The 27,490-nt window shown below is 39.1% G+C and overlaps 1 protein-coding gene across 3 annotated transcripts in view; it reads right to left on the bottom strand.

Annotated features, from left to right (window-relative positions):
• Positions 1–27,276, bottom strand: part of TLL1 (tolloid like 1) — a 232,913-nt gene extending 205,637 nt beyond the window's left edge. The window contains exon 1 of one of the 3 annotated variants that reach the window (XM_001150703.6): positions 26,264–27,276. In XM_001150703.6, coding sequence (XP_001150703.1) covers positions 26,264–26,432 — 169 coding nt within the window. In that variant the 5' untranslated portion in view covers positions 26,433–27,276. The remainder of the gene's footprint in view (positions 1–26,263) is intronic. The other 2 variants (XM_003310566.6, XM_024356361.2) reach the window with 2 other exon arrangements.
• Positions 27,277–27,490: the final 214 nt, after the last annotated feature.

Genomic DNA, 27,490 nt, shown 5'->3' with positions numbered 1-27,490 from the left:
TAACAATATTAACTTTAAATGTAAACAGGCTAAATGCCCCAATTAAAAGACACAGACTGGCAAATCGGATAAAGAGTCAAGACCCATCGGCATGCTGTATTCAGGAGACCCATCTCACAAGCAAAGACACACATAGGCTCAAAAGAAAGGGATGGAGGAATATTTACCAAGCAAATAGAAACCAAAAAAAAAAAAAAAAAAAAAAAATCAGGGGAAGCAGGGGTTACAATCCTAGTCCCTGATAAAACAGACTTTAAACCAACAAAGATCAAAAGAGACAAAGAAAGGCATTACATAATGGTAAAGGGATCAATCCAACAAAAAGAGCTAACTATCCTAAATATATATACACCCAATACAGTAGCACCCAGATTCATAAAGTTCTTAGAGACCTACAAAGAGACTTAGACTCCTACACAATAACAGTGGGAGACTTCAACACCCACTGTCAATATTAGACAGATCAATGAGACAGAAAATTATCAAGGATATTCAGGACTTTAACTCAGCTCTGGACCAAGTGGACCTGATAGACATCTACAGAACTCTCCACCCCAGATCAACAGAATATGCATTCTTCTCAGCACCATGTCACACTTATTCTAAAATTCACCACAGAATTGGAAGTAAAGCACTCCTCAGCAAATGCAAAAGAACGGAAATCATAACAAACGGTCTCTCAGACCACAGTGCAGTCAAATTAGAACTCAGGATTAAGAAACTCACTCAAAACCGCACAAATACATGGAAACAGAACAACCTCCTCCTGAATGACTACTAGGTAAATAACGAAATTAAGGCAGAAATAAATAAGTTCTTTGAAACCAATGAGAACAAAGAAACAACATACCAGAATCTCTAAGACACAGCTAAGGCAGTGTTTAGAAGGAAATTTATAGCACTAAATGCACATAGGAGAAAGCAGGAAAGATCTAAAATCAACACCCTAACATCACAATTAAAAGAACTAAAGAAACAAGAGCAAACAAATTCAAAAGCTAGCAGAAGACAAAAAAAGTAACTAAGATCACAGCAGAACTGAAGGAAATAGAGACACAAAAACCCTTCAAAAAATCAATGAATCCAGGAGCTGGTTGTTTGAAAAGATTAACAAAATAGATAGACCACTAGCCAGACAAACGACAGAAGAATCAAATAGACACAATAAAAAAAATGACAAAAGGGATATTACCACTGATCCCACAGAAATACAAACTACCATCAGAGAATACTATAGACACTTCTATGCAAATAAACTATAAAATCTAGAAGAAATGAATACATTCCTGGACACATACACCCTCCCAAGACTAAACCAAGAAGAAGTTGAATCTCCGAATAGACCAATAACAAGTTCTGAAATTGAGGCAGTAATTAATAGGCTGCCAACCAAAAAAAGCCCAGGACCAGACAGATTCACAGCCAAATTCTACCAGAGGTACAAAGAGGAGCTGGTACCATTCCTTCTGAAACTATCCCAAACAATAGAAAAGGAGGGATTCCTCCCTAACTCATTTTATGAGGCCAGTATCATCCTGATACCAAAACCTGGCAGAGACACAAAAAAATGGAAAAATTCAGGCCAATATCCCTGATGAACATCAATGCAAAATCCTTAATAAAATACTGGCAAACCAAATTCATCAGCACATCAAAAAGCTCATCCACCATGATCAAGTGGGCTTCATCCCTGGGATGCAAGGCTGGTTCAACATATGCAAATCAATAAACATAATCCATCACATAAACAGAACCAATGACAAAAACCACATGATTATCTCAATAGATGCAGAAAAGGCCTTCAATAAAATTCAACACAACTTCATGCTAAAAACTCTCAATAAACTAGGTATTGATGGAATGTATCTCAAAATAATAAGAGCTATTTATGAAAAACCCACAGCCAATATCATACTGAATGGGCAAAAGCTAGAAGCATTCCCTTTGAAAACCAGCACAAGACAAGGATGCCCTCTCTCACCACTCCTATTCAACATAGTATTGGAAATTCTGGCCAGGGCAATCAGGCAAGAGAAAGAAATAAAGCATATTCAGATAGGAAGAGACGAAGTCAAATTGTCTCTGTTTGCAGATGACATGACTGTATATTTAGAAAACCCCATAGTCTCAGCTCAAAATCTCATTAAGCTGATAAGCAACTTCAGCAAAGTCTCAGGATATAAAATCAATGTGCAAAAATCACAAGCATTCCTATACACCAATAATAGACAAACAGAGAGCCAAATCATGAGTGAACTCCCATTCACAATTGCTACAAACAGAATAAAATATCTAGGAATACAACTTACAAGGGATGTGAAGCACCTCTTCAAGGAGAACTACAAACCACTGCTCAAGGAAATAAAAGAGGACACAATCAAATGGAAAAACATTCCATACTCATGGGTAGGAAAAATCAACATCATGAAAATGGCCATACTGCCCAAAGTAATTTATAGACTCAATGCTATCCCCATCCAGCTACCACTGACTTTCTTCACAGAATTAGAAAAAACTACTTTAAATTTCATATGAAACCAAAAAAGGGCCCATATAGCCAAGACAATCCTAAGCAAAAAAAAAAGCTGGACTACCTGACTTCAAACTATACTATAAGGCTACAGTAACCTAAACAGCATGGTACTGGTACAAAAACAGATATATAGACCAATGGAACAGAACAGAGTCCCCAGAAATAATGCCACACATCTACAACCATCTGATCTCTGACAAACCTGACAAAAACAAGCATTGGGGAAAATATTCCCTATTTAATAAATGGTGTTGGGAAAAGTGGCTAGCTATATGCAGAAAACTGAAACTGGACCACTTCCTTACTACACCTTATACAAAACTTAACTCAACATGGATTAAGGACTTAAATGTAAAACCTAATCCATAAAAACCCTAGAAGAAAACCTAAGCAACACCATTCAGGACATAGGCATGGGGAAAGACTTCATGACTAAAACACCAAAAGCAATGGCAACAAAAGCCAAAATTGACAAATGGGATCTAATTAAACTAAAGAGCTTCTGCACAGCAACATCAGAGGGAACAGGCAACCTACAGAATGGGAGAAAACTTTTGCAATCTGTCCATCTGACAAAGGGCTAATATTCAGAATCTACAAGCAACTTAAACAAATTTACAAGAAAAAAAAATCAAGAAGTGGGTGAAGGATATGAAAATTTCTCAAACGAAGACATTTATATGGCCAAGAAACATATGAAGAAAAGTTCATCATCACTGGTCATTAGAGAGATGCAAATCAAAACCACAATGAGATACCATCTCACATCAATTAGAATAGTGATCATTAAAAAGTCAGGAAGCAACGGATGCTGGAGAGGATGTGGAAAAATAGGGATGCTTTTACACTTTTGGTTGGAGTGTAAATTAGTTCAACCATTGTGAAAGACAGTGTGGCGATTCATCAAGGATCTAGAACCAGAAACACTATTTGACAGCCGGGTGCAGTGGCTCACGCCTGTAATGCCAGCACTTGGGGATGCCAAGGCAGGCGGATCATGAGGTCAGGAGATCAAGACCATCCTGGCTAACACAGTGAAACCCTGTCTCTACTAAAAATACAAAAAAATTAGCCGCACATGGTGGTGGGTGCCTGTAATCTCAACTACTTGGGAGGCTGAGGCAGGAGAATGGTGTGAACCCAGGAGACAGAGCTTGCAGTGAGCCAAGATCATGCCACTGCCCTCCAGTCTGGGTGACAGAGTGAGACTTGGTCTGAAAAAAAAAAAAAAAAAAAGAAATACCATTTGACCCAGCAATCTCGTTACTGGGTATATACCCAAAGGATTATAAATCATTCTACTATAAAGACACATGCACACGTATGTTTATTGCAGCACTATTCACAGTAGCAAAGCCTTGGAACCAACCCAAATGCCCATCAATGATCGACTGGATAAACAAAATGTGGCACATATACACCATGGAATAATATGCAGCCATAAAAAATGATAAGTTCATGTGCTTTGCAGGGACATGGATGAAGCTGGAAACCATCATTCTCAGGAAACTAACACAGGAACAGAAAACCAACCACTACATGTTCTCACTCATAAGCTGGAATTGAACAATGAGAACACATGGACACAGGGAGGGGAACATCACACACCGGGGCCTCTTGGGGGTAGGGGGTTAGAGGAGGGATAGCATTCAGAGAAATACCTAATGTAGATGATGGGTTGATGGGTGCAGCAAACCACCATGGCACATGTATACCTATGTAACAAACCTGCAGGTTCTGCACATGTATCCCCGAACTTAAAATATAATAATAATAAAAAAGACTATACTTTCTCTGCCAAATTGTCTTTGCAACTTTATCAGAAAGCAACAGAAATGGAAGTACACCTATTTCTGCATTCTCTATTTCATTCTATTTACGTATCTGTTGCTCTTGATGCCAAAACATGCCCTGTCTTGAGTACTGTAGCTGTAAAATAAGTCTTGAAGGCAAGAGCTATAAGTCCTCCAACCTTTTTCTTCTTTTATAAGATTATTTTGCCTATCCTAGGTTCCTTGCATTTCTATATGAATTTTAGAATTACAGTGTCTTTTTTTTTAACAAAAAGTCTTAATGAGTTTTTTGGGGGATTGTGTTGAATCTGTAGATCAAGTTAGAGAACATTGTCTCTAACATCTTAACAATATTGAGTCTTCCAATTGATGAACAAAGTGTATCTTCCCATTTACTTAGGTTTTCTTTAAAATCTCTCAGCAATATTTTATAGTTTCCAGTGTACTGATCTTGCACATACTTTGAAAGATTTATCCTTAAAATCACATATTTTAATGCAATCGTCAATGGCAATTTTGGCAGCTTCCATTTCTGATTGATCACTCATTATATAGAAGTGAAACCAATTTTTGTACGTGATCATATATCCTGAAATCTTACTAAACTCACATAGCAGTTCATAAGAACTGCTCTATTAGGAATTCCATTGGATTTCCATATAGACAATCACACTGACTGCAAACAGAGTTTTGCTCTATCCTTTCCAATCTGTATTCCTTTGATTTCTTATTCTTGGCTTACTGCATTAACTAGAACTTGACTTATTGCATTGACAAGATCAGGTGTGGTTCTTCCCAGGAATGCAAGCAGGCCTTAACAAATTAACATGTGAAAATCAGTGTAATTTATCTCATTAATAGATTACATATAAAACATGTAAATGTGGTAAGTTATACTGAATGATGGTCACACAATCTGTTTATTATATAATTTTAAAATTATATAGTCAATTTTTACAAAATGCATGTGCATGTATAAACCACATTTTACATTTAAACTGTTAATGTCACACACACAACACACACACACACACACACACACACACTCATCATTTGGCAAAATCTAGCATTCCTAATTAAAAACTCCAGAAAGGTAGTAACAGAAAGGAACCTCCTCAACCTGATAAATGTCACCCACGAAAAATCTCCAGCTAATACCACACTTAGTGATGAAAGACTGAATGCTTTTTCCCTAAAGATAAGGAAAAAATACGAATGTCTGCTCTTACAACTTCTATTCCACAATAAACATGGTTCTAATCTATTTAACATCTACATTAATCTGTTATTTGTCACAACTTAAGGGAATTCTTTTAACATTTCTCATAGGTTAAGTTGGATGGCAATGAAGTCTTTCAGATTTTGTATATCTAGAAAAGTATTTATTTCACTTTCATTCATGAAAGATATTTTTGCTGGGTAGAGAACTCTAAGTTGACAGTGCATTTCTTTCATTATTTAAAGATGTTACTCCGTTATGTACCAGTTTGCATTGCTTACAATAAGAAATCTGCTGTCATTCTTATTCTCCATGAGTAACTCCTCTGTATGTTCCCCTGTAGTGTGTTCTTCCCTCTGGCTTCTTCTAATATTTTCTCCTTATCACTGAATGTAATCAACTTGATTGTAATGTGACATGGTGCAGTTTTCTTCATGTTCCTTGTACTTGGGGATTTGTTGAGATCATTAGATCACACAGATCTACTGTTTTCACTAAATTTAGGAATTTTTGGCCATTATTGCTTCAGACATTATTCTATACATTGTCCTCCCCTGCTCCAATCTATCCCCTCTCCAGCAACTCTGATTACTTCAGTGTTGTAATATAAGATATTCTAGCTACCATTTGTCTAATGATAAACATTTCCATTGTTTCCAGGATTTTTTGACTCTTAAAATAATGCTATAATACTAATTGGGTGCAAGACAACAATGATTGAATTTCAATTTGTTGGTTGCTGGAAATGTTTATATTTCAATAAGTCTTCTTGAGTTTTATCTTAGGAAGCAGTAAAGTTGCTTGGATCCCTTCTGCATTTTTTTCTAGCTTTTTTAGGTGGGACCAGAGTGTTTAAATTAGGGTTCAGATCGCCTCATTAACTGTGGCAAACTCTTCTCAATATTCTATGTGATGCTCAATAAATTATGAAGTTGTACAAGTGTACTGCATGAGAATAGGTACCGTTACCTGTTCTGGGTGAGCCCCAAGGAATTTTTTTTCTTTTTTCTTTTGGTAGTTACTTCCTCAGCCATAGGGAGGGTCCTCCCATGCAAGTACTAATCAGTAGTGAGGTAAATCTTTGGGTTGGATATTCTGAATACAAGGTAGGGATTCTCTCCATGTCTCCAGAGTTCTTTCTCTATGCAGCTTTCTCCACTCTGACACTTCACCCTGGAAATTCTAGCTGCATTGGATTCTTTGAATTCCCAGCTCCACCTCTTCAACAGAAGGAGACTCTGGTCTCTGCCTGGATTCCTCAATGCTGTTGTATAGACAGTAAACTGAGGCACTCACAGGGCTCACTTTATTTCTTTTCCATCTCCCAGCAATAACTTTTCTTTGCTGCCTGATGCCCAGTGTCTTGAGAACTATTGCTCCATATATTTTGTCCAGTTTCTTAGTTGTTTCAGTCACAATGATAAATGTAGTCCCTGTTACTCCATCCTGTACAGAAGCAGAAGTTCACATTGCTTGGATTTGTTAAGATTTTATGTAGTCCTATATCAAGAAATATAATAACTCAATTTGGACCAAATATCTTTAAGTAGCAAACACTCAATTACAAATCCTTATTAAAGATAGAGTTTAAAAATTATCATCATTCTTTGGGAGCTAATTTGCCTATAGAGTGATAGTCTCACTCAAATGCTCAGTGCTGACTTACATGCAGTCATTAATGACTCAGTGCAAGCACAGTTTGGATTTACACCAAAAAATGACATTGAGGGAAATAGCTACCATCTTGAAAATGAAATCCAATATAAGGTCAGAATAATTTCTTTACAGAAAAAAAACTCTGTAACCAGATAAAGGCTAACAAAGAATGAACATAATACAAAGGCTTCAATATAAGGAATGCAAGAGTTTAAAGGGTAAGAGAGTCACTGAGGTGCTCAGACTATAAGCTGTCCCAAAACAAACATGTGAAGTAGTTTAGAATAATTCTCAGGGTTGCTTTCCTGCCTTCCTAGTGAATATGTTCTTAGCACATTTATGAAATGGGCCTGATCTTTCACTTTCCTGATTTTCAGATTAATGATTCAATAGTTATTCAGAAAAGAGTATTTGAATTTTAAAAGAAAAGAGGCATAAAGGGATCAATGCTTAACTCAAAAAAAATCATTAATGGCACATTTTCAGGAAGCCACAATTAATTAGTGAATGGCACCTTGTAGGGCATCTCTATTCATACATACAAGTCAAGCATGATAATTGGAATTGGCTTATGACTTCAGAAAAGCATTATGATCCCTCTTGCATGAGGAATTTGGGGTTATAATCTCTAACAGTCCATTAAAAGGTACATTGCCATAAATTGAAGCGTAAGATTTCCTTTGAGGCCCTGTAACTGAAAGTTATTAGAGGAAATTTTGAATGAGTGTTGACATGGTTTGGTTGTGTCCCCACCCAAATCTCATCTTGAATTTTTGTTGTTCTCATAATCCCCATGTGTCATTGCAGGGACCAGTGGGAAGTAATTGAATCATGGGAGCAGTAACATCCATGCTGTTCTCATGATAATGAGTTCCCATGAGCTGTGATAGTTTTACAAGGGGTTTTCCCCCTGCTTCACTCTGCACTTCTCTGTGCTGCTGCCATTTGAAGAAGGATGTGTTTGCTTCCCATTCCACCATGATTGTAAGCTTCCTGAGGCTTCCTCAGCCATGCTGAACTGTGAGTCAATTAAACCTCTTTCCTTTACAAATTACCCAGTCTCAGGTTTGTCTTTCTTAGCAGCATGAGGACTAATACAGTAAATTGGTACTTGTAGAGTGAGGTACTGCTGTAAAGATACCTGGAAATGTGGAAACAACTTTGGAACTGGGTAACTGGCAGTGGTTGGAAGACTCAGAAGAAGATAGGAAAATGTGGGAAAATTTAGAAACCCTTAGAGACTTGGAGGGCTCAGAAGACAGGAAGATGTGGGAAAGTTTGGAACTTCCTAGAGACTCGTTGAATGGTTTTGACCAAAATACTGATAGTCATATGGACAATGAAGTCCAGGCTGAGTTGATCTCAGATGGAGATGAGAAACTTATTGGGCTGGAGTGAAGGTGATTGTTGCTATGCTATAACAAGGAGGCTGGTGGCATTTTGCCCCCAGCCTAGAGATCTGTGGAACTTTGAACCTCAGAGAAATGATTTAGGGTATCTGATGGAAGAAATTTCTAAGCAGCAAAGCATTCAAGAAGTGACTTGAGTGCTCTTAAAAGCGTTCAGTTTTATGCATTCACAAAGATATGGCTTGGAATTGGAACTTATGTTTAAAACAAAAGCAGAGCATAAAAGTTTGGAGAATTTATAGCCTGATGATGATATAGAAAAAGAAAACTCACTTTCTGAGGAGAAATTCAAGCCAGCTGAAGAAATTTGCATAAGTAACAAGAAGCCAAATGTCAATCTCCAAGACAATGGGGAAAATTTCTCCAGGGCATGTCAGAGGTCTTCATGGCAGCCCCTCCCATCACAAGCCAGAAGGCTTGGGAGGAAAAAATGGTTTCACAGGCCAGGCCCTGGGTCTTCCTGCTCTGTGCATCTCAACACTTAGTGACTTGCATCTGAACTGTGGCTAAAAGGGAAAAATATGCAGCTCAGGCCATTGCTTCAGAGGGTGCAACCTCCAAGCTTTGGTGGCTTATATGTGGTGGTGTGCCTGGGGGTGCACAGAAGTCAAGAACTGAGGTCTGGGAACCTCTGCCTAGATTTCAGAGATGTATGGAAGTGCCTGGATGTCCAGGCAGAGGTGTGCTGCAGGGGCAGAGCCGTCATGGAGAACCTCTGCTAGGGCAGTATGGAAGGAAAATGTAGGGTCAGAACCCCCACACAGAGTCCCCACTGGGGCACTGACTAGTGGAACTGTGAGAAGAGAGTCCCCAGACCCCAGAATGGTAAATCCACTGACAGCTTTCACCTTGTGCCTAGAAAAGGTGCAGACACTCAATGCCAGCCCATTAAGGCAGCCAGGAGAGAAGCTGTACCCAGCAAAGCCATAGAGGCAGAGCTGCCCAAGGCCATGGGAGCCCACCTCTTGTGTCAGTGTGACTTGGATGTGAGACAGGTAGTCAAAGGAGATCATTTCGGAGCTATAAGATTTGACTGCCCCACATGATTTCAGAGTTGCATGGGGCGTATAGCCCCTATGTTTTGGCTACTTTCTCCCATTTGGAAGTGGTGTATTCACTCAATGCCTGAGCCCTCACCATATTTAGGAAGTAACTAACTTGCTTTTGATTTCACAGGCTGATAGGCAGAAGGGACTTATTTCAGATAAGACTTTGGAATGTGGACTTTTGAGTTAATGATGGAATGAGTTAAGACTTTGGGGGACTATTAGGAAAGCATAGTTGTGTTTTAAAATGTGAAGATGAGATTTGGGAGGGGCCAGTGGCAGAATGATATGGTTTGGCTGTGTCCACACTCAAATCTCATCTTGAATTGTAGTTCTCATAATCCCCACATGTCATGAGAGGGACATGGTGAGAGTTAATTGAATCATGGGGGCAGTTACCTCCGTGCTGTTCTCACGATAGTGAGTTCTCATGAGACCTAATGGTTTTATAAGGGGCCTTCTCCCTTTTGCTCTGGACTTCTCCTTGCTGCTGCCATGTGAAGAAGGATGTGTTTGCTTCCCCTTCCGCCATGACTGTTAGTGTCCTGAGGCCTCCCCAGCCATACTGAATGAACTGTGAGTCAATTAAACCTCTTTCCTTTATAAGTTATTCAGTCTCAGGTAGGTCTTTATTAGCAGCATGAGAACAGACTAATAGAGTGTAAACATTAATTGAGGTCAAAGTTGTATTATTAAAAGTTTTAATAACCACACGACAAGGTAAATCAATTCAACTTATTTTAAATAAAGAAAAAATGGAAACCTTATTAATTGTTTTCAAAAAACTGAAATGACTGATGATGGTGAGCTGCTTCTCTATTAATATCAATAAAACAGAATGCAATAAGTATCAAATAAGCATCAAAAGATGCAGAAACATATTTCCAATCCACCTCACTGACAAAGAAAAGCATAATCCTACTTAGCTGTTCCACAAAGTTAAAGAATAATCAAATCTGCCTGAAGGCAGCAAGTCAGTACAGGTAACTTGTGATACCACTTTACGCAAACACTGTCTTTCCTTTGCAAATCACAATGGGTAGTTTGAGTTACATTTGGATGTTCTTCTCCCAAGAAACTTGAATTGAATCTTTTCAAGTGAAAGGTACAAAAAGTTTTACCCTTACAATGAAATGTTTACAAATAATTCAAGAAACTTCTGGATTTATCACACAAACACAGGACTGAATGAATATCCTCAAAATTCAGCTTAAACAAATAGTAGTTTGATTATTATAAAATCCCCATGTTAAGCAAATTAGATATATGATATATTTTCAGAGAGGACCTTAGGGTTATATTTGATATATAATGATAAATGAGTTTCAAATAAAGCCATTTAATCATCATAACATCTAAGTTCTGTAACAAAGTGCCCTGATGATGTTTAACATTTAAAAGTCCATGTTAATGACTGCTGTTTCTGTCACAATGACAGACTAGGTACTGGCGCTGAGCTTTCTGCATAACTCAATATGCTAGATAAAGTATTTTTTAAAGCCCTGAATGTATCAATAGATGACAGAAGAGTGAAATATATTCATCACTGAGTGAATGAGAGAATCCAGAGAGATAAGCAGAGGACTAAAACCAGCTTTCAACTGAGGGCATTTGCCAAAATTTGTTGGCATGACCATTGAATTTTGATGTCTCATAGGGCTTTAAGGATAGAAGACACAGGGCAAGGCCCACCCAGGCTGGAAAGTGTAATACAATAATCCCTCCAAAATCAGGGATTCCCGCATCTGGGGCTTCTAAGTATAAGGAAGAATGAAAATTAAACTCATACCACCCCAGGTACTTGCACACAAGAATTTTCTGGAAGCTTGAAACTAAGTAGAGGGGAGAAAAACAAATATCTTCTGAGACCACATAAGCAAGAACCATACCCAAAATAGGTAATAGGTCTGCATTCTGAATTGACATTATGGCAGAAGCCTAATACACTGAAGCAGAGAATTTAGTTTAAAGTGATCTTGTGCTGTTACGGAGGCAAAAAAAAAATATTTTCCAATGTATTAAAGGAACAAATAAAACCCAACAGGAAGAGTAGAATGAGGAGAGTTTTAAGTCAATTAAACTGATAAACACAGAAACAAAGTAACAATAAACTGAATCCAGAGGTGTAAAAAAAGGAATAGACTATACCTAAATTGTCTTCATCCCAAGAATGCAAGGTAGGTTAATATTAGTAAATTAATTATTCTAATTTACCACTTTAAATGGTGAAATAAGGATAATTATATCATTTTTAGTAAACACAGAATTCCTAATTTGATAAAAAGTGCCTATGTTTAAAAAAATACCAAATAGAATAATTGGTAAATAATTGAAAGCATTCCCTTTAAAATTAAGAACAGAGCAAGCTAGCCCTCAGTCAGCACTTCTGTGCAACACTGGGAGGCTGTCAGCCCAGCAAAAAAATAATTAAATTAAATTAAAAACAGAGGGACTATAAAGGAAAAATAAAACCACGTTTATTTGCAGATAATCTGATTGCCTATATGAAGAATATACATATAAATTATTAAAACGTACAAGATTGTCAAGAATGTTGGAATAAAGTAAAAATATAAAAAATCAAACACATTTCTGCATAATAGCAACAACTGGTCTTAACAATAATTTTTTAAAGCTACATTATATCATCAAAAAATAAAAATATATGAATAAATCTATATCAAAAGCATGCACAAATTATAGATAAAAATATTAAATATTAAACAGTATTTAAGGAGGCCTAAACAAATACAGATATATACCATGTTAATGGATTAGAAGGTTCAATATTATAAAAACAATTCTCTTTAAAATAATCCATAGATTCAATGCCATGGCAATCAAAATGTAAATGTTGAGGCTTGACAAGTTGATTTCAAAGTTAATATGGCATACAAAGTCCAAATTTAACCAATATACGCCTGAAAAACAACAACATGAGGGGACCTTTGATACCAAATAAAGGATTGTATGCAAATCAAAGGGTTCTCAAAACCAAATTCAATTGCTTTACAAAACACAAACTTAGTTTTTTATTGTTTTATACTTTGCTCATCTGTATCACTGTCTATCCAGTCACTAAAATATGAAGCCATGAAGTCATCTTTGACTCCTCCTTTTCTTTTCTTTTCTATTCTTTTCTTTTCTTTTCTTTTACTTTCTTGACCATCACCCCAAAGCCATCCAGCTGGTCACTGGTCTCTTACCTCCAATCCCTCTTTTCTGTGGCTACTGACATGGTGCAAACGCAAGCACTCATCCAGTGCTTGCCTCTACTTCTACTATAACCTAACAAGCCTCCCTCCTCCCTCTTTCTCATTACTTCTTCCACCAACTACACCAGCTCACTCTTTACCTCCTAACATATCTTTATAACATATGACTATAATCAAGCCAATGATCTGCTTTAGATTTTCAGTAAGCTCACTTCTCATTGTCAACAGGATCAAGGTCACATCCTGGGCTCTAAAGATCCCTTTACACTATTTTTCAGAATCATTTATTGCCAAAGCATTAACTCTTACACATCCTTTGCTCTATCCATGTTAGACCATTTGCCACTTCCTGCATTTTCATAAAATTCAAGAACTTTCACAGCTTCAACTTTTATCTTAGTTATTTGACTCTAAAGTTTTGCCCCATCTTTTCTCCAGGAAGAAAATCACAGGACTTCAAGATCCAGCTTAAATGTCACCTTCCCTGAGATGCATAATTAATGCATTCCCTCCTCTGTGCTACCATAGAACAGTCAGCCCTCCATATCCACAGATTCAACCAACTACAGATGGAAAATATTCCAAAATAAATAAATAAATGCAATGGTTAAAAAATATGAATTTTAAAAATACAGTATTATTATTCCCATAGCATTTATATTGTATTAAGTGTTATATGGAATCTAGGGATGATTTCAAACATATAAGAGGATAGAATGGTTTATATTCAAATACTATGCCATTTTATATATAGGACTAGTGCATTCTCAGATTTTGCTACCTGGAGGGGTGCTGGAACTAATCCCCCATGAATACCAAGGGAGACTGTACTTTGTTTACTGCATTTTTATATTGATAGTTAAAGTATTTGTTACTTTTTTTCTAGCAGATTTTGAAATCCTTTTAGGAAGAGAACACATCTTATTTGTGTACCCCCCAGGCATATTCCTGAAACATATCATATACAAAATAGTGCTTGTATTAATTTAAATCTGTACAGTGCATCATAGTTTACTAAGACCTTACACATGTAATCATTACATGTTTCATAGACTAGGGATCACTATCCCCACATTACAAATGTGTGAACTTAAGCTCTGAAGCACTTGTAGGTAGACCAAGATAATATAATTAAACAAAACAGCCAACACTTGCACCTAAGTCTCCTACAGAATATCCAGTGCTCTTTTAATTCAATTACACTACCTAGATTCATTTATTGATTTCTACTGGACTTCCTTCTTACTATTATAAAAGCCACAAAAGTGAAACTTGCTTTGGCGATGATTTGAAAATTTAAACTCATCAAAAAAAATACATAAAATGAGTTAACAAGAATAGTTCCTTACTAGACACTTTAAGAAAAATTAAAGGTTTGTGGAGCTGAATTTTATGAAGATAAATAACAGTATCCAATTGTGCCAAGCAGAAGTATATTTTCAAGGATATATTCAAGTAATTAATTAATATAAGGATATATCTGTTAACATGTCATGTACTTGGTAAAATGCTTTCAGCCGGAACAATTTTCCTGCAGTTTTGTTGCCTATAGTTCTTGTTCTCTCCATTATGAACACTGACCTCAAACTTGACAGAATAGGCTTTCCCTCATCCCAATATACCAATCCATTTTTTTCCTGTGAAAAAAAAATCCGACTGAACAACCTTCAATTCTGATGGTAATGTGACACTAACATGCTCTGATACACACGTAAGATATCTGCTATTCTCACATACCTTGCTACTCTTTGGTAGTTTTTGTTTGTTTGTTTGTTTGTTTTCAGAAGTAATGAGATAGGAAGAGGGAGGGAAATTTAGGCATAGATTGCTTTCGGGGCTAATTCTGGCAGACAAGTCATGAAATTGCATGGCCTACTTCAGGGTCTATGGTGGCTGCCATGATATGAACAAAACCGTCAGAAACCTGAGGGTTTATCAAGAGTGACCCCAGCAGAGGTGTGAACACCTTCCTCTTCCTCTCGGTGTACAGCATATGCCCCCTGGCACTGCAACTTCTTGGTACCACTTGAGAGGAGCTCTTGCTTCTGATGTCAGAGACACCAGGATTCAGATTGCTTTAGGCTTCGAACAGCCTTAGAGATTTCCAAGCCTCAGAGGCTGAGGCCCAGGAAAACCAAAGGATGTCCTGAGGGCAACACAAATACAGCCATAGAGCCAGTACTGGAGTTTCCATTTCTTGACTACCAGTCTAGTTTGTTTTCCAGTTTTCATACCACTACCCAGACACGATTATTCTTTAAAAAGCAAAACTTATATTTACTTTTCAAAATCACAGTAGAACAGAAGAAGTAAAAAGAATAAAGATTCACCTCATTCATTTTACTGTTTATTTTTGCTTCTACTGACCTATAAATGTAGAAAAAGTGAACCCAGTAACTTCAAATGTATTTAAGAATAAGGATACAGTGTGAAGAATAGAATTGTGCTCTACCAAATAATGTGGGAGAAAACAAGAAACAAGTTGAAATTTTATTTATTTTATTATTTATTATTATTATTATTATTATTATTATTATTATTATTTGAGACAGAGTCTCACTCTGTCACCCAGACTGGAGTGCAGTGGTGCAATCTCGGTTCACTGCAACCTCCACCTCCCAGGTTCAAGCAATTCTCCTGCATCAGCCTCCAGAGTAGCTGGGATTACAGACACTCACCACCATGCCTGGCTAATTTTTGTACTTTTAGTAGAGATGGGGTTTCACCATGTTAGCCAGGGTGGTCTCAAACTCTTGGCCTCAGGTGATCCACCTGCCTCGGCCTCCCAAAGTGTTGGGATTACAGGCATGAGCCACTGCGCCCAGCCACAAGTTGAAATTTTAAAATCAAGTTGTGCGATTTTAAAACCAAGCTGCTTACACAGACTACTTTCAAATATCTGCATAAGCAATTATTGGTTACACTTGTACTAGTCCACTGTCAAATAACAAAGCCTACAAAGTACTTACTTAAAAGTTGCAGTGCTCCCCACAAAGCATTATATTAATATTATATTAATCTTCATTTATCTTAAGTAAAGAAAAATCCAGCAAAAATGTATAAGAACACATATTCAGATTATCATAATTAATAATAGTATCTATTTTCAAATGCTAAATTAAAATAAATTAGCATGCAACTATGTGATTAATACATAAACAACTATTTACACATGAGCAATCATCTACCTGCAAATGGCAATGTGAAGACTATACTAGGTGAGGCATACTTCTGTAAACCCCAAGGATAAATCTATGTTTCCTTCATAAGAATGTTCAAAAATTTTTAATGAATTAATGAATATTTGTAGTTTAGAGCCATGTGCTCAAACTTAGCTCTGTGTAAACATAGATTGTAAATATCTAAGCTCTTCAAATTGATCCAGATGGCAAACAAAATCTGAACCAGAAATTACCGAAAGACTATATATATAGCCAAGACTATTCACACTTTAGTCAACGTGAATTGAAAATTGTCAATATATTTTGAGTGTATTAGGCATATGAGCAAATAGCCAAGAGAACAACATACGGAAAATGTTTCTATCAGTTGCCTCTGGTATCTTTTAAAACAAGGTCTATTAGGGGGATTTATCTTCTCAATTGAAAAGTTCAGAGGACTTGAGATATGAAATGTTTTTACGCATGGGAAGAAACAAAGACATTTATCCCACAAATGATTTCATAAAGATCATCTCTCCACAAATAAGTAGTTGTGATTAAAAATCCTCCACATCTTATATATTTATACTACTGTGGATAAAATAATACAGTGTTATGTTCCAGAAAAAGCAATGTGTACTTTACAATTAATTCTTATAACAACATCACGAGGATTATAATATCACCTTTATTTTATAGCTCAGAAAACAGAAATGTAATGAGGTTAAATAACTTGCTGAAAGCCACACATGGTTATTATGTGGGGGGTTTAGTATTAGAACTCATGGCCCTCTCACTCCAAAGCCCACATTTTTAATAGATCATTATTCTGCCTCCTTGAAACCTGAAAAAATAATTTTTAAACCAACTCCAATTTGCAAAAAAGTACCCACATAAAAAAAGAAAGGAAATGAAAGGCAGACCATGGCAGCTCATGGAGTCCAGAGTTTTGAATTCAAAATCTGATTCTATCACTGGGAGATATAAACAAAGTTAACTTAAAACACTCAGCTACAAGTGCCATTCAATACAAGAACAAGATTTAATATAGGACACTTGTTTTTGAAGCATACAGTTTTGTGTATGAAGCCCCATGCTACTTCTGAGTTCCATTGTATATGCCAGAGATCTGTTCTTACTACAACTATTTTCATCCTGGAACAAACTGGAAGTATATCCTATAATCAATATCTTCTTTCTGTGTGTTAACTCTTGGTCACTAGTTCATCTGTTCTTACTGTAACTATTTTCATCCTCGAACACGTATCTTCTTTCTGTGTGTTAACTCTTGGTCAGGAGTTCACCCAGCAAACTGCTCACAAATCTCTTCCCAAGTAGAAGCTGAGGCAGGCAGATCACCTGAGGTTGGGAGTTCGAGACCAGCCTGACCAATATGTAGAAACCCCGTCTCTACTAAAAATATAAAACTAGCCGGGCGTGGTGGCGCATGCCTGTAATCCCAGGTACTCAGGAGGCTAAGGCAGGAGAATCCCTTGAACCTGGGAGGCGGAGGTTGCAGTGAGCTGAGATCACACCACTGCACTCCAGCCTGGGCAACAAGAGCAAAACCCGTCTCAAAAAAAAATGAAAGAAACATAAAGCAACACAGGGGCCCTGATTTAGGTCATTATTTCCTTTACCCGTTCCAGATACCAAAACCCAATTATTCTGACCCTGGTGACTGCCTGCCAGCTACACTGCATTCAGGTTTAGTTATATACTATTTCTTCTCTTGGGACTAAAGAATATACATATATAAAGGAAAATTTTCCACTAGGTCTTAGGTAGAAAAGAAAGTGGCAAGAAAAAAAATGAGAAGCCTGTTTTACCAGATTTTGTTCTACCACTTGTTAGGAAACAAGTACAAGCAGGAATTCTTCATCCTAGAAAATATGATAATTTGCTAAATAATAATATGTTTTCTTCAAAAAAATTATAATACCTGTATAGTAAATATTACATACGGTATATATTTTGAATTTGCCAGGCTTCCTCCTCTTAGGAAACCAGGCCAGAGTTCCAAGAAGTTTATTTGATCCTATTATCTCTAGGAGTTTTCAAGCATTTGACCTTAGGCTTTTAGACAAGTTAGGATTGAAAAAGGTGAAGTTATTTAAGTAACTTCACACAGCATATTTGTTTTCTCAAAGGCATTCACACATAATTTACATACATAGTGTACACTGTAAACCACTTTCCTGAATTTTTTTCACCTGCATTTGAAAGGATGTTCTTGCACTCTGTATGGGCTCATAATCATGAATTCAATGAATACTCCGAGTAAATTTAAAGTGTGAAACAACATGTTACCACACAAAATGTCAGAGCCTGTGCCAGCAGCAGGGCACTCATGACTAAATTCTACCCACATCCAACCCAGCCCCTGTCTTAATGGATATGGAAAGCCTGCTGTCACAATGCATATACTTGAGGCTACGTACAGCATTGTCTCCCCTACACTATTCACCCTCAAACATGTCTCTAATCCTATTAAAATTAGTCATTTGCATTTTTGTTTGTTTCATCCATAAGTAGGTATTTCACTCGTAACTTCTCACACTACGAGAATGCTCTCAAGAAGGAGGAGGCCCTGCACTAAACTCCATGTGATTATAAAACACTGGTCTTACTCTGACAATACAGTACGTGGCTTATAAAAACGCAAGAACACTAAAAGCAAGAGGCATTCTCAACAAAGAAATCACAACGGATGGATGTCCACCACCATGTAAATTGACAGTCTCACTGCAGAGCCAAGTGTGAGAAATTTGAAAAAGGAAAGTCATCAGAAATATAGAAACTCAGGTTCAAGCCCTCACCACTTGCCTGTTTTCCTCACGTATCCAGAAGGAGGGATAATGTTAATTGATGGGGATATGGTGAAGACAGGAGGCTCTAGATTTTTTAATGCAAAAATGTAAACTATGTTATGATGTGAGCCATGAAGAGACTTCCTAGATATGCGAGGTACTTGAGATAGGTGAGGACTCATTCCCTTCTTTAATATTCTCCATTTGGTGTTTCCTAATTATTCATGGTGTTTCTCCCGGGGATATTTGAAAGATTTTAACTTCTATGCAATGAGGCATATACTTAATTATCTTTAATCTGAATACGAAACACAAAATACCATAAGCCTCAACTATTAGGTATTTGTGCTCTGAAAAGAATAGGGCAGAGGAACAAAGTTCCATCTTTTCTGGATGGTCAATCAGCTGAGCTAATGCCAAGGTGGTTTCCAACACTTAACAAGAAACTGAGATTATCCCAATAAACTCTTCAAATACACTCAGAGCCAAAGAAGAGAGCTCAGAAGACACTTACAGCAGCAACCCGGCCAGGAGCTACCAGAGGTGGCTCTGTGGTACACAATCCATGTGCTGACAGTTTAACATAGATGAGAAATGTAAGGAATGAGGGAACTATTTCACCCTTTTACCCCTCCATCTCTGCCTCCCTCATCACACAAATTAAATGTCGTCAATGGAAAACTCAACAACACAGAATATTTAAAATGCTGAGAGTAAATATATGGCTTTTATTTCCACCTCTGTAACAACTCCCCTGACTTGTAAAATGGTACGGTGTGTTAAAAACTGTTGAAGTCTTTTTTAAACACTGAGTTGAATGCTTCAAGTAGCATACCAATACATAAAACTAGATTTTGATTGGGAAAAAATAATATATTTAGAGCACTTCTGACCCATTTAATATATGATTTCAACTTTTTAAAATTATTATCATTCAAAGAAGTTCTTTTAAAAAATACAATGGATAGCATTTGTTTTAGCTTAAACTCTAAATGTAAGTGGCAGGAGAAGAGCTGAGTAAGATAAACACCACCTTGCTTCACTTTCTGGATTTCAATTAACACCTAATTTACTAGACTTCTTAATACAAAATATGTAGTTGAGCTCTTCAGAACAGCTTGACAGGATTAGCACACATTCTATAAGGAGCTGACAAAACTAGCAGTCCATTAGCCAGTCCACAATATCTCAAAGTCCAATAGTCAGTATTCCATTTTTAGGGCTCACAATGACAAGAATGAAATAAATAAGCAAGGGATTCTCTCCTCCTGCTTTCTGGAAAAGAACACGATCTATGTCATTCATTCCATAGCTTTGAGGTTATATATTTTTTAAGTTTTCCTTCCCAAGTGTTAGTATTCAATAGATAATTAAAGACAAAAACCACTAAAGCCATATTGCTAAATCATTCTGCCATATCCAGGGTTGGGGAGAGGACTCTGCACTCCTCAATTTAGGAAGGATAAGTCCACAATTAATTCCAGATCCTGGAATATGAAAGAACTGTAAGAGGTTTCCAAACTCCCCTCATCCTGAGGATGAGGAAATCCTACATCCTCAGGAACCTTGCCAGGCCCCTGAGTCCTGGCCTAAGTCTGAGCTCAAGATGCTGCAGGGCGGACATCTGACAGTTCAGGGGAGCAACATGGCTCCCCCACCCCCACCACTTCCCTAGACACCAGATGGTCTCAGCAGGATGTGCAATGCCTCATTTTAAATGGATTATTTGCCTCTGTCTTCTCTAAGCATTCTTAGAAAAGCTTAAGGAGGGTCCTAGTTTTAAATATTTTAAGCAGATGGGTCTAAGGAACTATTAGAATAAGTAATATTCTAAAATGAATGATGGTAAATTATCAGCACTTGATACTACCTACCTGAGTTCCAGAAGAATTTAAAGGCTAACCTCTTTTCTGTAAGCGATCATATCAAGGCATCAATAATTGAAAGGTCTGAAGGATGATTAAGGTGACTAATAGCCATAAGAAGGTTTGCAAAGAATATTGTTTTAACTATTGGCAAGTAAGTTTCAATTTCACATGAGAGAAATTTGCTAAGATGTTCAAAAATAGGATTCCTGCATACACAATAGAGGAAGACAATATGGTTTCTGATGGAGGAACCATACATGGCTTATATTAGGCTTTCATAGAAAAGGAAACTGTCAGCCGGGTGCTCACGCCTGTAATGCCAGCACTTTGGGAGGTTGAGGCAGGAGAATCACTTGGTTCAGGAGTTCAAGACCAGCCTAGGCAACATGGTGAAACCCTGTCTCTACAAAAAAATTAAATTAAATTAAAATAATAAAATTAGCTGGGCATGGTGGCATGCTCCTGTAGTCCCAGCTGCTACAGAGGCTGAGGTAGGAGGATTGCTTGAGCCTAGGAGGTCGAGGCTGTGAGCCAAGATCGTGCCACTGCACTCCAGCCTTGTGACAGAGTGAGATCCTGTCGCAGAAAAAAAAAAAAAAAAAAAAAAAAAGAAGCCATCATCAGGGTAAGAGGGAAAGCTGTGGAATTATGTTAACTTTTTCAAAAAGCCTTTTCTAGGCTCTACACATACGAACTGTTTCACCTTGGTCTAAGGAGGCCTACACTGAGTCAAGTAGGGTTGACTGGGCACCTACTTGAATTAAGAATTCTATGCATTATTACACCAACTAGCTAAGAGAAGAGGTTCCACTTAGGTTTTGAATTTGTGAATGACACTACCCAGAAGCAAAACGTGGGAGGATCTCAGGAGACTATGTAAACAAACAAAAAGGAAAAGAAAAGAAGAGCTTTTGACCTTGCTCAGTCTGAGGGAATATATTTAGGAAAAAAAAATCTATCTTTTTCACACCTAACAACAGTAACTGCCATTGTGGACCAAATACGGATGTGGGCCCTCAAGACAAGGACTAACGAATTACCACTGACAAACCAGGAGCAGAATTCAAGTGTATGGAATATAATGCCTTTATCCATCCCTCCTGCAAACGCTGTATTTTGGCGACTTCTGAGTTGGCACCCAAGGCAAGAAGAGAAAAAAAAAAATCAAGATCTGTGGAAACGAAAACTAAAACAGAAGAAGCAGATTAGGAGAAGCAACTCTATGAAATGCATTTTTAAATGAGAGCGCAGCAGTCTAGAGAGGCACCGACTAAGAAATAAATATTTGCATATCTAAAATTATGATGGAATAAAGATATGGAAAAGAACATCAAATTCGAAAATGGCCAGTTCAGCTAGAAAGTACAACACTGAGGGCCAAAAGAATGAGGCAATGTTACCTAGAAATTATAAACTGAGGAAAATTATCACAAGGCCTACCATACTAGGACACTGGGTTACTGACTATAAAGAAAAGCAGAAAGAGTTTTCTAAAATGCCAAAAGCCTATTTCTATGTAGACAGGCTTGCAGATGCTCCTCTACAGGCAAATTTCACCTTGCAAGGCACTGACCTTTAATCATGCTTGGGTTTTTGTTTTCCAAGATTAGGAGTCATTTACTCAGGAGCTTCTAGGTAGAAAGTCTTTTGTCAGGTGTTCACAAATGTCTACAGAGAATAAGGATATTGTTCTGCAAAAACATCTTACTCCACCAATTCTATACCCCTCTACCCAAAATTAAAAATACTAATTTCTTCAATTTCTCCTATTCGATATTCTACTTACAGTTGCCTGAGCTTTCTTAATATTCCCGTAAATACAAAAAAAAAAAAAGAAAAAAAAGAAAGAAGAAGGGAAAGAAGGGAAGGAAGTAAAAAAGCAAGGAATGGAAGGGAGGGAAGAAGAGAAGGAGAGAAGAGAAGGAAGGGTATGTGTTAATACGCAGTTCATCAGGTATCTGCTTTTCCATGTAATCTGCACACATATTTGGCAGAAGACTAACTTACAAACTAAATTTGCCCAGGCTCCTCACAGATATTAATACTCAGATTCACACTTATTTCTATAGTACAACAATGAAACAGGACACCTCAGTCTCTGCTCTGGAATGAGCTCTTGCAGCATCAGCTTCCCAATGTCCCTTGGGAGCCTCCTGACCTAGAGAGTAAGAGAAACCTGATTGTATATTCAGATGATTGTGTACTGCACTGATGAAAGACAGACAGATATTCATTTGAATTATCTGTATCTTTGTGTATATCTACTTATATAGAGAAATAAAGTACCTATATTTTGTCCTAATGGATTTGGCTATGTAAATATATCCGCAGCTGTGCTGCACTGACTCACCTACTATCACTTATACCTATAATGTCTTTCTGAGTAAAAATCCTATCAAATTAACACAAGGATTCCTTTCTACCCTATAGTTTCATGAACTTGAAATCAGAATTCTGATAGGTAAACAAATTGTATTCTATTTCACAAATGTGTTGAGGATAGTGTAACTTTTAAAGTTGTAATTCAGAAACAAATCTCATTGGGTAACACACATTTGATCTTGTTTAGAAAAAAAGTTTGTAAATGGCAGTATCAACAGTCTATAGATATCGAGAAGGTATTGAGAACATATTAAATTCCTAACAGTAGTAATCCATCCCTGTGATAAACATTACAAACCAGTTATGATCTCTGTCCTCAAGGATTTGAGTTTCAAAAATATGAAGCTATGTTCTTCGCTTCACCTATATCAGATATGCAAGCAATCGCATCTCTAGTAGTCTGGACTCCTGGTAAACCTAGACTAATTTCTATTGTTATCATCTCAATGAAAGCCTCCAAAAGGCCAACTAAGAATGCAGTGTAATTGTCAAATACAGCCAGACTTGCAGCCAGGAAACTTGGAATTGAGTTCTGAATAATCTTAATGAAGACATGTAACCTCACTGGGCTTCTGCTTTCCTATCTGTAAAATGGGAAGAGTAACAAACTCTACCATATTGAGCTGTTGTGAACACCAACACTCAAAAGTGCTTTAAAACCACGAAGCCATGATTGTCATTGTGATATCAAGCCTCTGTGTACTTTGAGGAATACGAAGACCCTATTAGAGAAGTTCAGAAAGGGCCTTTTATTTCATGGGCCATGCCCTCCAATCTGTTATTTGGAAAGGGCAGATCAAAGATGCCCCAAGTGTCTGGAAAGTACCTTCTCTTTTGCTTTTGCTTGGCTTTCTTTCACAGACCCGTCCCCATCTTCCTTATTTCAGTGATTTTTTTTTTTGACTCTTGCTTGGGATTTCAATGTAGTATTTCATTTTTTTTCTGTTATTGGAACTTTGATTTGACTTTCCCAGTGGTAAAAAGGAGGCGCTAAAATTTTGCCTGTATTGAGCCAAGATGGTAAATTGAAGCCTAAATTCAAAAGCAGGGTGGATAATTTTAAAAGGGATTCACATTCTGTGCATACTTCTTAGCCCTCCACTTAGGCCATTCTTATTTCCCTCTCATTACACACACACATGCATGCGTGTGAACACACACACAGGTGTGCACTGGTATGCCTCTTCCCAAAATCGGAGAAGAAATAAGATTGGGGTAATAATCCATTCAATGTTGGTTTTATTGTTGCTTTACTTTCAACAGCTATATTCAAAAATAAACCAGCATCAAAGTGGAAACAAAAAGTAAATGCTATTAAAGTTTTTTTTTCCTTGCCTAGATGTTTATTTGCTGAGGAAACTAAACATTAATGTCTGAGGTGTGTTTCAATACACATGGTGCAAATACTTATCTGCTTGAATCTTTCACAGAACAGGGTATCAAAGTAGATGTTTTCCTAGACAATCTTTTGAAATAATGTACTTCATCTCTACCTTACCACAAACAAGAAAACGCACAATTTTCAGCAAGTTACAACATTATTCAAAAGAAATTTCTTAGCAAAAAGTGCATTTAAGGAGTTGCAGAGAACAGATTCTGAATGCCCAGCCACTCACTAGTCACCCACCACAGCAATCAGCATCTCCTTGTCCAAACCATCCGGGATGGCCCAAGAAACTTTCAGTGGGAAAATAGATACAGTTATTAAAAGTGACAGCAGGGAATTCATCAGCAAAACTGAATTAAATCAGAATTCTGAGTTCCAGCCTAACAGGCTCCTGCTAAGCTACTCTGGCTTTTAAATAAGTACCTGCATTTAAGGATGCACCGAGAAAGATGTGATAATGTGAACACAACACACATACCCTTTTTGTCAGAACAATGGGTCATCAAAGGTAAAAATTAACTAGGGAATTTCCAGCATTTTTCTTCATTGTGTACACCTCTCTTTCCTCCAGGCCCAAGAGAGGGTGAATAATGCTTATCTAGTTATGGACGGGAAGAAAAGCTAGTCACAGAGCAACCCCGCACGGAATCTGCAGAACCCTAGATATATTTGACTTTGTCCACTCCCTTCCTCTACGCTTCGCTAAAGCCCACACCTCTTGGGATGGAACCTAACGTGCCTTCCGCTTACAAACCGCTCTGCTAGATTAGCCCCAACCACCATGCAACCTTTACGAAGTTACTCGTGCGTCCACACAGAGCGCGGATCACCTCAGCCACAGCCCAATAGAGCAAGGAACCAGGAGCTCCCGAAGCCCGGACAGGAGCCGCGGCCAGTGCTGGGCGCCCTCAGGCGCTGCGCTCACGTGGTAGCGGCCCCGGGCACGTGCGCCTCCGACCTTAGGCGGCGAGAGGGAAGCGCCGCCCCGCGCGAGCGAGAGGCTGGCAGCGGCGCCAGAGGCGTAGAAGGGAGGGGAAGGACCTGGGACATTCAGGGACCCTGCGAGGCGAGAAGCTGAGCTTCAGGCAGTGCCGGTCCGACTGCATTTCCCTGGGGTGTTAGCAGGAAGGAAGACACAAATTTGAATGGGGTAGCAACTTAAAAACATTTTTCTTTTCAGTTTATTTTAAATGGGCAAATGCATCAGAATCCCATCTAGAAGTGACTTCTTCCGAGATTGTCACAATCCCTTTCTAGCCTGGAACCCACACTTGAAATTCCTGGTAAAAGAGGGAGCCAAGGTGTCTCGAGGTAGCAATGCCATCCTCCTGTATCTTTTGGGGAACCCTGCCAACTCGCTCTCGAACAAGCGCTGGGAAACCGCGCCCTTTGGCGGGGGAGGGGGAAGAAGACGGTGTCCCTTCCAGATGCATAAAGCCCGCTGAGTGTTGGAATTTAAAACCTACAGCAGCCAGCTATATTTACGACTTGTTTCGTTTTGCTGGGGGAGGGGAGAGGGATCAGAAACTCTAGGACCTTATTCCCAAACTGGGAGATGGGAGCTTGGCAGTGGATCCCACTGGCACAGAACTCTAGTCAACTGGGGCCGCAGCGGCTGCCACTTGCGGGTGGGGAAGGGAAGGAAAAGGAGGGGGAGAGAAGGAGGGGCGGCGGAGGGGCTGACGCGGGAGGGAAGGAAACAGGTGAGCTCCCACCGCCACCCATCGGAAACCCAGCGCAGCGGCCCCCGGCGCGCCACCGTCCCAACCTGGAGAGCCACTTACCGGCTTTACACGGGTCCTTGTAATCTATAGTCTCTGTTTTATCCTCTTCGTTCCCATCAAAAGTGTAATCATAATCGAGGCCAGCGCAGACCCATAGCTCCCCGTAGAAAACAATCCCCGAGGCCACCAGCCACACGAGCATCCTCGGGGAAAGCGTTCCCAACCCCATCCTCCTCCCCCGGAGGAAAAGGAGGGGACGGGACCCAGAGGTTAGGCAGCCGCGGTCCGCGCTGATGTGCGGGGCTAGGGGCACCGGTGCTCTTCTCCCCACCCGGAGGCTCCTCGGCGGGACCGGGGTGCTCAGGTGTCCGGAGACATGTGGATGCCGCCGGGACAGTAGAGAGGGCAAGCACTGCCTGTTACCCCCAGTCGCAGGGAGAAGTTGGCTAGGGGCCCGCGGGTGGGCGGAGGGCAGGTAAGGAACTCTGCACTCGGAGGCGGGGAGGGCGCAGGCAAACTCGGCTCTGGCGGCGCTGGCGCTCGCAGCCTGCCAGGTCGTCCTTCTGGCTGCCGAACTCCCCGCGGCCGCGGCTCGGCGAGCGGCGCCCCGCGGGCTCAGCTGCCACCAGAGCTCGGACTCCCGCGCCGCGTCCCCGCTGCTGCCAGGACTCCGCGGCCGAGCGCGAACCGCCGCCGCCTGAGCCCAAAGCCGCCGCCGCAGCTCCGAGAAGATGAATCCGGTCTGCACATCAGCACATCTGAATTGAAAGGGGAGACCGAGGAAGGGGGTGGGGGCCAGGCATTTCTACGCCGCGAGACCTTAAAAGCCTGCAGAAGCCAGCAAAGCAACTGACTGCAAGAGAGCAAAAGTGTGAGGATTTGGGGATGCACTGTTTGCCTTCCCCCCGCCAGCCTGTCTTTTTACCCTCTTCCTAACTTGAAAAAAAAAATATTCGCACCATCTAACCCAATCACTTGCATCCTGCTTACTTATTCATACAATCAGGGTCAGGATCCGGACCACAGCCTCCTCTCTTGACTTCTTTTGATAGCCTTAGACAAACAAACAGACAGGAGCGCGCTGACAATTCCATTTATATTTTACCAAAGATAAAAATGAATATATTATGTATCTGTGTACGCAAACAGCAATTAATAGATGATGTACGTGTCAGTTGAGAGTGCCAGACCGGGGGTGGAGCGAAGGATCGTGATAACTTAGCTGCAAATCCATATTTCCCCTCCCCCCAAATAAACAGCGAGTGTGTATTTCTTTCCTTTGCTGCT

This window comes from Pan troglodytes, chromosome 3 (genome assembly GCF_028858775.2).
Source record: "Pan troglodytes isolate AG18354 chromosome 3, NHGRI_mPanTro3-v2.0_pri, whole genome shotgun sequence".
Taxonomy (NCBI): Eukaryota; Metazoa; Chordata; class Mammalia; order Primates; family Hominidae; genus Pan; species Pan troglodytes.
The sequence above is the reverse complement of the archived record's forward strand: the minus strand, read 5'-3'. Positions and strand labels throughout refer to the sequence as shown.